The following is a 15,363-nucleotide window of genomic DNA, read 5'->3' as shown; positions in this document are numbered from 1 at the left end:
GGTTATAACAGCAAATCTAATAAGGTGTAAATTAGAGCTGGAGGGTCAGACAATAGAACAAGTCATGGAGTTTAAATATCTACGCATCACACTATCTAGCTACGAAAAGCTCGAAACAGAAGTGGAAGATCAGGTGAATAAAGCAAACAGACAAGTTGCCTGAATGAAACAATATGAAGAAATAAAAATATTGGAAAAGAACTGAAAGCCAGAATTTGCAAAACAGTCATTAGACAAATAATGACATACGCAGCAGAAACACGACCTGATATAGACAGGACCAAAAGAATGCTAGAAAGAGCACAGATGAAAACACTTCGAAAAATCGATGGTAAGACGACACTATGCGATGTAGCTAGAGGTGCAGATATACGACGAAGATGCAAGGTGGACAACATTAATACCTGGGTGAAAAACAGAAGCTTCAACTGGGTTCAGTTATCGGTGAACCAATGCGTTTTCTCTCTGCGGAATAGTATAAGGCGCTAATACGACATAGACAAACAGCTAATCCGCTACAAAAAATTAAACCTCATACACGAAGCAACCGCGTGTGAATCTTGCATACGTGTTAGATCTACACGCGGGTGAACAGTGACCAAACAGTGACTTAAGTAAGATTTTTTATGTAAACTTAAAATATTGTCTGTATCATCATTCTCTCTTTAATCTACCTTAAACCAGCAACCTAAAAACATACAGTCCACACAACTCTGAAATTGTATTGATAAGTTAATATATTTATTATGTACATGCTTCTACTGCACGATCAGTATTGGTAAACAGAGCAATGTAATTAACGCTCGATCCCTCCTTTATTAGTAACAAATATAAGGAGACTAATAATGACACAAATAGATACTATTGTTTCAATATCAGTTATATTACCTTCTTCTTTCTAATATACGAAAATTGAAAATAAAAAAACTCACCGCATTAGAATGTGTTTGATCTGTCTTCAGCTCCTTGTGATTGGAGTATTGTACATAAACTGCACGGCCTCTTAGCTGCGCGATGCAATTGGAGAAGTAGTTTACCATGGTCGTGGCTGATTGTTCGTCGCCCATCTCCAAAAACGCCTGATTTTTACCCTTCAATACCAAAACGTTCGTGACCCTTCCGAAGGGGAGTCCGAGGTGAATAATTTCTGCTTCCGAAACGTCGCTTGGGATGTTGCGGATGTGGATTACCCTTGAGGGCTTACCTACGTTTTGTTCGAGCTTTACCTGAAATTAAGAAAATAATATTACTTACATAGTTGTAAAACTGAAACTGGGGAATACACAGGGTGTCCCGAAATATTGGTAATAAATTATACCATAGATTCTGGGGCCAAAAATATGTTGATTGAACCCAACTTACCTGAGTACAAATGTGCATATAAAAAAAGTTATGGCCCTTTAAAGTTACAAAATGAAAATCAATTTTTTCCAATATTTCGAAAACTATTAGAGATTTTTTATTGAAAATAGGCATGTGGCATTTTTATGACAGAAACATCTTAAAAAAATTATAGTGAACTTTGTGCACCCCATAAAAATTGTATGGGGTTTTGTTCCCTTAAACCCCTCCCAAACTTTTGTGTACGTTCCAATTAAATTATTATTGTGGTACCAATAGTTAGAAACAATACTTTTAAAACTTTTTTGCCTCTTAGTCTTTTTTGGATAAACCAGTTTTTATCGAGATGCGGCTTCTTTTTTAATATGTTTACATAAAAATTGTATGAGGGTTTCGTTCCTTTAAACCCCCCAAATGTTTGTCTACGTTCCAATTAAATTTTTATTGCGGTACCATTAGTTAAACAAAGTTTTTTAAAACTTTTTGGCCTCTTAGTATATTTTCATATTATTACCAGGTCTCTATAATCGTACTTAACCATAATATACAAATAGGTGGTGAATTTGACAAATATTCAAAATCTCTCGATAAAAACTGGGTTTTCGAGAAAGTACTAAGAGGCAAAAAAGTTTTAAAAACACTGTGTTTAACTAATGATACTTTAACAATAATTTAATACGAACATACACAAAAGTTTAGGGGGTTTAAGGGAACAAAACCCCCATAAAATTTTTAAGGGGTGCATAAATTTCACTATAATTTTTTGTTAAGATGTTCCTGCCATAAGAATTCCACACGTCTATTTTCAATAGAAAATCTCTAATAGTTTTCGAAAGATTGAAAAAAATTGATTTTCATTTTGTAACTTCAAAGGGCTATAACTTTTTTTATGTGCACATTTGTACTAAGGTAAGTTAGGTTCAATCGAACTATTTTTGACTCCAGAATGTGTTGTATAATTTATGACCAATCTTTTTGGGACACCCTGTATAACAATGCATAAGGAATGAAGAACGGTACGATACCCAAGCCAAAAAGCGATATTTTAAAAAGAAAAACAAAGTCTGGCTGTATGGCTGTATAGCTCTGTTCTCTCAAGTTGCAGCAGTTCTGGGAAGGTCCGTACCTTGTTATGGAGAAAATAACGACGTTATCTACCGAATAAGCAAGATTCCTAGGGGGAAGCCATTCGAAGGAGACCACGACGCAGATGAATAAGTGGAAGTAAACCAAGTCCAAACAGTATGTGACCTCACATTTGAGGAATTCAGGGGCTTATGGAGGTACCGGCAAAGCGAGACATGGTGTTACCACTGAAGAAAAGCAAGATCTGTTCGCACTTCCCGATGACTACTCACTGGCCCGTACCATCCCGGCCAGAATTAAAGACGCACAATCACGTTACCTTTTCTTTCTGGAAACAAAAAATACTGTCCAACCTACCTACCAATGTATGGGATGCATTAATTCATTTGAGAGAGAACGTGTTGGAGTACAACATGAAAAAGTTAGTCATGCCAAAGCTAGGGTTCCGCCCTTTAAGTAGATTGAAGGGTTGTCCGAAATATGGTGGAAGACATCTTCAAAGACACCAAAGTCCAGGTTTTAGTCTGTTGCAATCCGAATGGTTATTGGTGCGGAGAGAAAACGGTCCCATGCCACTTATGTACAACTGAGAGTTGTAAAAAAAGGGCCAGTTGCCGATATCAGCCTCCAGTCCCAGCCCCGACCAGATTCCAGGAGGAATCATCTCTTAAGGAGGGGGTAATGTTACGGGATTATACTGTCAGTGACATCGTCTAAAATTGTTTAGTGCTGGCTACCTAAGACATTAAGCGAACCCTGGGCCGCCGTTTTGACGTCGGAAATTTATATAAAGGTCGAGTCGAAACAGGTATATTTGATGGCAGTTTTAATATTCTAGGGAGTTCCGCGGAACGAGTCTTGGCTTCCAGATACTTTGTCGAACATTAATATTTGCTTCGAGGCAATTCTACCGTTTTCGAGCAGTATCTAGGTGTATAAGAGGTAAAATTTGTTTTGTAAATTCAGTTGTAACTTTAAAGTTGTCGCGAAATAATCCGATGTTAGGGCGCGGAATGTGAAATGTAAAATAACTTATTATATTAAATAAATTATTATGTGTTAGTTTTTGAATACGTTTTTAGTGTAACTAAATAAATTGTAAATATTAAATAAATTAAAATAATAAGTTTGTATAAAAAATAATATAAATTGCGTGTTTTTATTTAAATATAAGTGTAATAAATTAAAGTAAAGTCGTAACAATATATTATAATTATAATGCCCGACTGGTATATTATTTGACAAATAATGACATGCTTTCGAAGTCAGTTAAGTATGATATAACGCCCTAGGGCGTTCTAGAGCAGTGATACTCAACCTGCGGCCCGCGGACAGCATGCGGCCCACTAGCGTTTTTTATGCGACCCAAAGGCTAACTAAAGGGCCCTGTGATCAAATTATTTGTCAAATTTCACGTGTTTTCTTTAATTATTTGATAGTGTGCCGATGTGTTTGAGGCGTGTTTGGGAGTGAAGCAGACAATTTAATCACTTTAATTTTAAAGTATATTGAAATTTTTAAGAACTCTGATTAAAAAGCAAGGTATTATTAACTTTTAATAAAAACTTAACTAAATTAATAAAGTTAATGAACAAATACTCATTTTAAAAATAATCAATACTTATTTACTACATTGCAACGACCCATTTAGTAATCACAAACAAAAATTCAGGTCCGGATTAACAAAAATTTTTTTTAAAGAATTGTGACCTTGAAACAACACCCTGTATATTAAAATTTTCATAATTCGTCTGCACATTTAAAAGGAGCATAAAAACTAAATTTAATTGCTCGCTTCAATTTTTTGTGCAGAAAATTTAATGACATTAATTTTGAAATAATTATATCTAAATTTTTGTTTTGAACGTATGAGTTCTTAAAAATTTCGACATAATTTCAAAACTTAAGTCATTGAATTGTCTGCGCAAAAAATAGAAGCTCCATTAAAACTCTTTTCAAATGTGCAAACGGGTTTTGACAATTTCAATATACAGGATGTTGTTTCAAGGTCACAATGGGTTTAAAAATTTTTTAATCCGGACCTGGATTTTTCTTGTGATTAGTAGTTGGGTGGTTTAGAATCTAAATGCGACATATGTGTACCAAATATCAAAAAAATATACAAGGTGGTTCTTAAGTTATGGGTCCAGAAAGAAATGGGCAAAATCGATAAAACACCCTGTAACTCGGTTATAAAGTCGGTGGAGCAATAAATTTAGTATGTCTGTCCAGAACCGCCTCATTTACCTCTATTCGCCGTTCAAGTATTTCCGTTTCCCAATGAAACACCCTGTATACTACTTCATCTTGATTGCGGCCCGCAAGCTGTGGCAATAGCTACTATGTGGCCCAGGAAAGAAAAAGGTTGAGTATCGCTGTTCTAGAGCATTAAATTTAAATAACTGGTTAAATACTGATAAGTTGACAAATAACAACTATGGTTACCACAATAGGAAACTTGCATAAAATTTTAAATTCGAAAAAAATGTTATAAATCACAATAGAACATAATTTAACACATGTATCACAGATAAAAAAGTTTTTTTTGTCTTTCGTTTGGCCCCTAAAAACGATTAAAAATTCAAATTATACCAGCCAGCCCAAAACGCATCGTAATGTCATCCGGTTATATGTTTACATTCTGCACCAATAAAGCAAACAAAATTGTATATAATTTTAAATTAGACATTCTAAACGTCAGTAGAAAATACAGTTGTGACGTCATAAGTGTTTTTGATCGTTTGAACTATTCATAGAAAACTTGTACTTTTACAAAATGGTTTTATTTTCCATAGTAAACCTTCTTTCCTTTCCTTCAAAAACTGTATCAAACTCCAATCTCAACAAACTGGTATATATTATTACAATGACATACGATAAATGTCATTAGAATATAAATATTTTTCCCTTATTCCGCGACGATGAGCTGGCCAAATACCCAAGTAGGTGGAGGCCAATAAACTAAGGAAGAAGAAGAATATACCTAAATATAACCATAATCATAATTATATAATAAAACTATGTGACGTCACGGGTCGTTTGAACTATTTTATACCGCAGAAGACTTTAAATTTGTATTTCTAAGTTATTATAAGTTTTTGAAGCGTGAAATTTTGGAAATCTCATTTTTAAACAAAACTAAACATTATTATGTAATAAAATAAAATGTGCAAGTACCCGATTACGTTACGACTGTTGCTGGTAAATGTAATTATTTGAAAATTAATTAATTCAAAATTCATTCAAATGTTTTACATATAAAGAATAATTTAGTCGGACATTAAACGTTGAAGGCACCACGGGTATTATAGATAATAACGCTTTCGGTCAACGTATATCCCTCGGGCCAAAGGCCCTCGGTATATACACCATTGACCTCAAGCGTTATTATCAGTAGTAATATTGCACAAGAGCTCTAAAATTCTATATTAATTTTAGAGATCGAGTGCAATTTGTTGCGATTATTTCATGAATAAAACTGTTCAAAACCAAAATTTTATTGTAATTTATATATGTAAGTACCAATTAGTGAAATTAAACACACAGTTGTTATAAATATGTATTTGACGGTTGAAAGTCATCACTTTTATAATTTTTAAAACATTTGTCATTAATGTCACTGAATGTATTTTTTCGTAGCAACGAAGGGCATCTGACGTAATATGCTTAACGACGGGAGATTATCAAAAATTATCACCTTAATTTGCATGTCTGTAGCTTTCTATTGGTCAGAATCTCCTATGAATGAAATAATCGTTATAATACCCTTGGTACCTTAATAACTATTATTAGTCGATTTTTACATCACAAATGGCCGGTAAGAAATTTTTATTCTCCGTTGTTGTCCTTCAAAGCTTTACTCGTCTGTAGAACTTCATTGTTTGGTCTTGATCAATTTGCTTGTGTCGTGTATATACGTCCGATGTCTCTTTCCATAGTAGAGCGTTCACTCCTGTCGAGTGTAATAAAGGACACAAAATAGAGTCGGCAAACCGCGAAATCTCTAAAATACAGAGCGGAGAGAGAATGTAATCCGTTGTATAGTGCTCTCTAATTAGGACAGTAAGAATTAAACGCGAGGACTGCTTGACTGAACTGACCAAACATTTATGGAAATAGGAAAATAACTTTAAAACATAGGGAGCAGTTGTCGTCGGAAAGTTTTAGGTGTAAACACAAAAAGTTAATAGCATGTTGCCAGTTTATTTATGAGTATACTTACTAAGAACAAGCGGTGCTTGGCTTACATGATAAAGTAGCCCCTAATAGATTTAGATATTATATGAATATTCCAGACGATGCGATGTTTGATATCCACAAAACATGAATATTTTTAACGAAATATTAACGGATAAGTTGCACCAACTGAATAAACAGTTGTAATAAATTTAGTTTTTAATAACACTGGTCGATAAAAAGCTTGTGGCATTATTTCGATTAGATAATTATTTAGCAACCTTATCCAATATTTTATGATTAAATCAATTCAATCTGCGTGTAAGTAGAAAAGTATAAAAATAAAATGTGTAATGTTTTGAATATTATGATATACAGCCTTGCGTGGTCATCTAATGTTTTCCGGCATACTCACGTTAGATATTGAACTGTTAATATAAAAACAGTTAACGTAAACACGAGAAGGGTTCGAATTGAAGTAATGTTATTATCCGAAGATTGTACATAATATTAACATAGATTCTTCTTCTTCTTCTTCTTAACTCAGGCGAGACTCGTTAGTCTCTGGCACTTGGTCATAAGACCTTTGTACCAAACCCTGTTCTTCTCCTTAAACTTTAATAAGTCCTGTGGCCTCAACGAAGGCCAACAGTTTTCTTATTGGTAGTTTTAAGATCTCTTCTGGTTCAAACCTCATTTGACCAGTGAAGTTCTGCCTTACATCACCTAGCACACTGCAATAGCATAGTATGTGTATGGCAGTTTATTCTTCCATTTCGCACTTTCTGCACCATGGTTCATTCACCTTACCTAGTTTGTATAGGTGATTTCTTAAACGACAATGTCCAGTCACCATTTCAGTGACCGTTTTGATCTCTCGTTTATTGAGGTTCATCAAACTGTTCGAGAGTTTTTTATCAATATTCTTGATTATTTTTTTAGTCCGGATTTGCCCTTGAGTGGTTCTCCATTTATTTTGATGATTCTTTATCAGCCATTTCTGAACCTCGTTTTTCATAGCATCTTTAGTGATGCCACAGAAAGGTTCTGGGCCTTCAAAAGTTTTTCTCGAGCCTTGTTTCGCTAACATATCTGCTCGTTCGTTCCCATGCACCCCTTCATGACCCGGCACCCATACTAAAGACACTTTGTTGTCTTTTGCCATGTTATTGAGGAGATCTTTGCAGTTTCTCACCAGTTTTGATTTGGTGAGAGGGTTCTTTACAGCCAGAATAGCCGATTGGCTATCTGTGTAAATGTTGATTCTCTTAGCTTTAGGGTCCTCATCGATAAAAAGCTTGTGGCATTATTTCGATTAAATAATTATTTAGCAACCTTATCAAATATTTTATGATTAAATCTATTCAATCTGCGTGTAAGTAGAAAAGTATAAAAATAAAATGTGTATTGTTTTGAATATTATGATATACAGCCTTGCGTGGTCATCTAATGTTTTCCGGCATACTCACGTTAGACATTGAACTGTTAATATAGAAACAATTAACGTAATCACGAGAAGGGTTCGAATCGAAGTAATGTTATTATCCGAAGATTGTACACAATATTAACATAGATTTTTGCCTAATTATTTCTACGCGAAGGGCTTAATTCGTGTCTCCTTCGTGGTCTAACAGTGCAGTATGTAGTGATTGAATAAACAAGTAAGTCAGCGAATTCGGTCCATCCATGGGAATAAAATATATGAATTTATTAACCTCAGAATTAAAGATAAATGTTTAGTTGCACCAACAAATAAACGATTGATTTTTTATTTGAATTGCCCGTTTATTTTAAAATATAATAGTTGTCAAAAAGCTGTCACTTAAAAACAGAAACTTTAATGATTCTCCCGAAAAATAATAAATTTTTTACCATCAAATATAATAACAGGACACTTTTCTTTTCTTTCGAAAAAGGTTAAAATTTAATATTTTTTGAGAGAATCGTTAAAATTTCTGTTTTTAATTTGACAGTTTTTAGACAATTATATTTTAAAATAAATAGGCAATCCAAATCAATCGTTTATTTGTTGATGCAACTGGACAAAAGACATGCATTATAAGCTTTTCTAGAAGATGTAAACATTTCGGGTAGTACAAAGGGCAGAAAACGATAATAAATAAATTGTTTTCGTTCATAGCCATCGAAGTAGATGGTACTTTTGTACGCTTACCACTTGAATGGGAAACATTCAGGAGACGTTCGTTGGACTTTGAGTTTGAGTTTGTATTCAGTACCTGATGAGATTTAATGATATCGAAATGCATAGTGCGCTTCTGTTACTGAGCCCGTCAGACTGGAACCCTCGATGATCATTTGATGTGAACTTTGATACACTTATGTGTTCTAACAGTCCTTTTTTATCGTTGCAAATTACCAAATCTTCCCCAGAATACTTTTATAATCTACACTTTTCTGTATTACTTCTAAAAGGGATGCAGAGGATCTGTTAAACCATTCTCTCAGGTTTCTAAGCCATGACGTTCTTCTTCGACTGGCCCTCTTATTCCGTCTACCTTGCCTTGTATTAATAAACAAGAATAAAAAAACCGCTACACGCCGTAAAAATGAGTGGTGTATAAAATATTCCAGCTATAAAAGATCTGATATGAATATTACGTGGCGCGAAAATGTATTTTCATTTTGATGCAAAACCGAACTTAAGTTTTTTTTTAAGATTTTTCCATATTATATGCTTAATTTGAAGTAAAACGCGCCACAAAAGAGTAACTTTGATACAGTTTGAATTTTGAAACTCTGTTGTGGCGCGTATACTTCAAATTTAGCAAATATTATGGAAAAATCTTTTAAAATAAAACTAGAATCTTGATTTGCATCAAAATGAAAATACATTTTCACGCCACGTAATATTCATATCAGAGATCTTTTGTAGCTGGAATATTGTATGCGCCACTCATTTTTACGGCGTTTAGCGGTTTTTTATTCTTGTATCAGGAGTTTTTCAAAGTTATTTATAAATTAAATGTATGGAGTTAAATGCAATGTTTCTCGATTACACGTTAAGCTTTATAAAATGTCGCCTGTGTCGCATTACCTCCCAAATGATCTAGTGTCCATCGAATGTACACTATATTTTTTTCTATTCGAAATATATTGAAAAAAAAATATTGGGATGGCCGGTAAATAAACTCGGATTGCGCGTTGCCAGATCAAATTTAGCGGTAACCACTACAACTACATAAACCACTTCGGGAATAATCGTTAATTGGATTATACTCTTGTAGCTTAATACCTTCTAAACGGCTTAACCGATTTTGATAACTAAACATGAGTTTGAAACGTATCGAAAAGTAGTATCTGATGCATCTAAGTTCAAGTATGATAACTGACGCTATTACAGGAATTATTGAGCTTGAAAAACCGTTTTTGTAATTGTCGAATTATTGAAAAACCAAAATTTTCAAAGTTTAGTTTTTCAGTTTTTCGGCTATACTGAGCTGTGTGTATGTATGTCTGATCGTGACGTCTTATACACCATTTGAAAGCTTAACTTAACACTATTGATTTGGTGTATTTGCGGTTCTCCTGTCTCTTCTTGAACCGAAGATATATACCCCCAAATAATATGCCGTTTTGTACCTACCAAGTCCTATAGCTGGCTTATGGGTGGTCAAAAGTCACAAACTACACCGGTTCTGAATCGACCCTGACCCCCTCTTCAAACACAGAAAAAAATATTCAGATCGTTTTAACTTTTCCAGTCACATACATATACATACATACATATCCACAAACATTTTCCCTTTTTTAAATTGAAATTGAGTCATATTTCTGAACTCGGTAACTTTTGAATGGTATAACCCATTTTCAAAATTAGACATTAGTTGGAAAGGTAATGAGCACTACTATTAGAAGCCGCAAAGGTCGGACTTAAATTTTCGAAGTTTTGGGGACGAGAACGAAAAACAGACCCTAAAATCCACACCCTTGGACCAAAATGGATGGTTGACAGGAATGGGTGATTTTCAATTCAGTCAGATTTAGAAAATCCAAAATTTCGTGTGTATATATATATATAGTGTCGCGTGTAGGGAGGTGTGGGTGTGCGCCACTGGCGAGAACTACCGTTCTCTGGTAATGGAGTATATTAAATCTCTCTGGGTGTCACATAACATGGCCAAAATATTTAAGTTTGCGATTTTTAACCGTCCTGATGACTTACGTAACTTTTCCCATACAATGCAAAACAACTTCGTTACGAACTCTACCCACCCAACTTATTCGTAGGATTCTCCGGTACACCCAAATCAAAGACTTCCAGTTGTTTTAGAAGTGTATCCGTTAAAGTACAACCTTCGACACCATACAAGGAATATAAAAAAACATCTCACTAATCAAATTTTCGGACTCAAAGTAATATTGTTACCACATAACAGTCTCTTTATCTTAAAGAATGCAGCTGTGGTATTCTCTATACGTATTACGTATTCTAATTTGTTTGCTGATGTCTGTATTAAGATTATGCGTAACTTTTGTTTCCCCACAGCAATTTCTATTTTTAAGTCTAGAAGCAAGCAGCTCTGAAGTCTTTCTTGGACGGTTTAAATCTCTCGGTTTAAATCTCTCGGACTCTGTAATTGGTGGTGATTAGATATTCCTCTTGGGTGAGTTAAAAATGGTTATTCCTCATGCTCATCAGCAGACATTTCCTTGGGTTAATACAGGCGGGTTAAAATATACTAAAGCGAGTATTTCTTTTGAATGTGTAATAGATATTTATCATATTGTTGATCATTTTCAATATCAGTTAAGCAGGAATATTAATCACATCTTATAGTAATTATTGTTAATAAATTTCGCCAGTCAATGTGCAAAAAAAATGGTGGGATCACCAAAAATTTGGTGATCCCACCAAAAATACTATTCCATACATTATTTATTTTTTTTGGTTGCTCTGTATGCACCTTGAGGAAAATCCTGGGGTTTTAATCAGATCAATAACAATAGCGACAATAATGACGATTTACAAACCATGTATGAAAAAAAAATGTTAAAGCGAAACTGTGTATCGGTCATTGCTCGCTGACTAATTATTTCATATTCAACCCCATGTACTAAGAGTATTTTTATGGACCGACTTTGTTCTTTTTCAAAATGGTTCGGAATCTAGTGCGGTTGATTCTAGATACATCTGCTACTTGCCTCGTACTTAACATAGAGTCTAGGCGAACATGTCTTAATACTTAATACCTAACTTCGGTTAGGTTTAATAACTACAGACTGTTTCCAGACAATTTCCTGTTTTTAATAACCTACATTCCCAGCTTCTTAAAAATCTTTTCTAACTTCAAAACATTCTTCTTACTGTTGAAGTTATCTTGATGTCGTTCATTAAATTGTTGAGCTGTCATATCGGCACATTTATTGTTTATAAAATACAATTAAACGCTATCTACCATGTCCGGAATGGAATAAACCATTTAAATTCATTTTTAACTACTACAAATTTACAACTGATATTCACAAGACAATCCTTTAATTTCATTTTCTGTGTGTGTTTATATCATAGCATTTATTTAGTGTGACAAATGTGACAAAAAAAACGAAAACTGGGGTGAAGAAATCAATTAAAATCTAAACCACTGGCGTACTAAATCAACTAATTAAGCAGGTAACTACAATTTAAAGTTTACAATTCTTTTTAAATAAATAAGATAAAGTATTGGTCCGAATTTAAAAATTGAAAAGGAAATTTCAACAACTTTAAAACAGTAGCTTATTTGACCCCCATTACCATTAAAAAATCTTCATTTATTCTTACCCTGTCGTAGGGGCAGTAAAATATCCGAAAATATCACCCTGTATGTTTTAAAGAAATTTCTGATAATTTATTTTAAACCATTTAACTCGTTTATTATTATATTTATTTAAACTGTTTATTACATAAACACATTAAATTTGTATTCTTGGACACTATTAGTTAGATACATTACGGAAGTGGACCGACAGTAATAAAACTTTGAGCAATTTTACTGAAGATAAAGCTCTGTTCGGAGGTTTATTGTGGCTGAATATTGTATTGTGCATAATGTGACTGAATATTTATGAAATATTAAATAAACCTAGAACTTATAGAGAAAAGAAATGGTATTTGTGGAATCAGCGAGCTCGAAATACATACAATTAATTGTTTCTTATGCACAAACATTCGTTTTTGCCTTGAATATAATTAACTAAACGTTTTCAATAATTTTGAAATAAATTTCAATAATGTTGTTATTATCGCTAGTATGAATAAAAATTCATTTGTGTTCTACTAAAAAAAATTCAAAATTTCGTCATTAACAATTCTCTCTATTTCTGCTCTATTTTTATATGAATATTTCCCCACATATTTTCTTCAAAATGGTAAAATGTTTGCAAATTATTCGCGGATTCTTTTTCTCTCTTCTCGAACAATCAAACTGAAATAAGACTAATCTTACGGCCTATACAACGGTTGTATCTAGGCCGACAGCATGATAATACCATCTAGACAATAGTTACCCCTATCATCTATCAAAGTAACAAAATCTTTATTGTGTCATAATTAATTTAGCAGGTCTTTATTTATGGCAGTTTGCAAGAGTCGCCATTTGTTTCTATACAAGGTAATTGCTGGGGTAGACAGCCGCCATAATGTAGAAGCATTACCTGTTGAGGGTTTTTGTATTGAAACTGAAACTTTGCGTCTATTGTCGAAATAAAGCAGGAGAAGAAATTGCCAGAGGCGTGGGTAGTTCGAAAAACACGTGATAAATCAAAAAAAGTTTTTGTTTTAGTGTATTTTAGAAATTCGTAATGACGATATCAAATAACGAGCTGACCCGGCGAATTTCGTACCGCCTTAGAATTAAATAATGTTAGTTCAGAAAGCCACTGCGCATCCGCTAGAAAAAATATTTCGATTTGGATTTTTTGCACAATCTTACTCAAAACGGACCCCTTTTAACAAATTTGCATGTTGCCAGGTCCAAAAGTGGGTCAAAAATTTTTTAAACGTTTTTCTTTGGTTTTTTTCCTAAAATTATTTTTTTTACATCGAACAAAGATTTTTTAGGTTTTTTGGATCATTTTAAACAGAAAAGGTCGTTAGTGACTTTTTTTTCTAAAGTTGATAGTTTTTGACATATAAGCGATTAAAAATTTAAAAATTGCGAAATCGGTTATTTTTAACCCTCAGAAACTATGTGAAAAACTGAAAATTTCGATGTTACCAAAGTAAGAAGATATTCTTTGAACATCGATTGATGTAATCCCGAAGAGTTTTTTGCAATACAATATTGAAAACCCCTTTGTTTTTTAATTGCTCATCAAGTGACTCATCTATTTTCAACCGTTGCATGTATACAACATTGTAGTATGTAATATGCCTAAGTATATGTGCGGAAAAATATTCTTATTCATTTTTTTTTCACCATATTGCTAAAAAGGTTCCCTATTAACAAATTTATTTGCATGTTGCCAGGGTCAAAATGGTTCAAAAAATTTTTTCAACATTTTTTTTAAATTTAAAAATGTTTTTCGATCACATACATGCTACGGTTGAAAATAGTGTCGCGCCCGCTTGATTAGCAATTAGCAAACAAAGCGGATTTTGATATTGTATTGCTCTCTTAGGTATTTCAGCAATCGATACGTTCATAGAATATCTCCGTACCTTGGTAACATTGAAATTTTCAGTTTTTCACATAGTTTTTGAGGGTTAAAAATGGCCGATTTTGCAATTTTTAAATTTTTAATCGCTTATATCTCTATAAAAAACTATCACATCTAGAGAAAAGTCACTTAAGATCTTTTTTATTTTGAATGATCCAGACAACCTAAAAACAAATGCCCGATGCAAAAATATTAGTTTTAGGAAAATAAAAAAAAAAACACGTAAAAAATGTTTAACTGCTTTTTGATCCTGGCAACATGCAAATTTGTTAACAAGGGAACATTTTCAAGCAAGATGGTGAAAAAAATTGAATTAGAATATTTTTCCGCGCATATATTTACGTACGTTACATCATGCAACGGTTGAAAATAGTGTCGCACCCGCTTGATTAGCAATTAAAAAACCAAGGGGTTTTCGATATTGTATGGCAAAAAACTCTTCAGGATTTTATTACTCGATGTTTAAAGAATATCTACCTACCTTGGCAACATTAAAATTTTAGGCTTTTCACATAGTTTTTGAGGGTTAAAAATGGACGATTTCGCAAATTTTAAATTTTTAATCGCTTGTATGTCAAAAACTATCAACTTTAGAGAAAAGTGACTAAAGACCTTTTCTGTTTGGAATGATACAAAAAACCTAAAAAAAACTATTCGCTGCAAAACAAAAATAATTTTAGGAAAAAAAAAACAAAAAAGAAACGTTTAAAAAATGTTTGACCCACTTTTGGACCTGGCAACATGCAAATTTGTTAAAAGGGGTCCCTTCTGAATAAGATTGTGCAAAAAGTCCGAATCAGAATATTTTTCCTAGCGGATGCGCAGTGGCTTTCTGGACTATAGGGCTTTTAAATCAAACAAGCATTTTGATCTATTCTTGTATTCAATGTTGATATACAATGATGACGCGCTAATAACCGACAAAATAGCACCGGCAAAAAGATGGAAAACTTATTAAGTTGTGAGATAAAAAGAAATGAAACTAGTCGAGCTGGGAAATTTAGCGATATTAACCTAAAAATTTACATTATATTGATTGTTTCCCACCTTTAGACGTATCGGACGAGTTTTGCAACTGCCACTGTCACAGTGACAGTTTTA

The 15,363-nt window shown here is 33.4% G+C and overlaps 1 protein-coding gene across 2 annotated transcripts in view; it reads right to left on the bottom strand.

Annotated features, from left to right (window-relative positions):
- The window catches only part of LOC114326010 (polypyrimidine tract-binding protein 2), a 496,863-nt gene that overhangs the window by 217,526 nt on the left and 263,974 nt on the right, over positions 1-15,363 (bottom strand). For both annotated transcript variants that reach the window (XM_028274194.2, XM_028274193.2), the window contains exon 3: positions 933-1,226. In XM_028274194.2, the coding sequence (XP_028129995.1) occupies positions 933-1,226 (294 nt within the window). The remainder of the gene's footprint in view (positions 1-932; positions 1,227-15,363) is intronic.

This window comes from Diabrotica virgifera, chromosome 7 (assembly GCF_917563875.1).
Source record: "Diabrotica virgifera virgifera chromosome 7, PGI_DIABVI_V3a".
Taxonomy (NCBI): domain Eukaryota; kingdom Metazoa; phylum Arthropoda; class Insecta; order Coleoptera; family Chrysomelidae; genus Diabrotica; species Diabrotica virgifera.
This window is presented reverse-complemented; position numbering and strand designations above follow the sequence as displayed.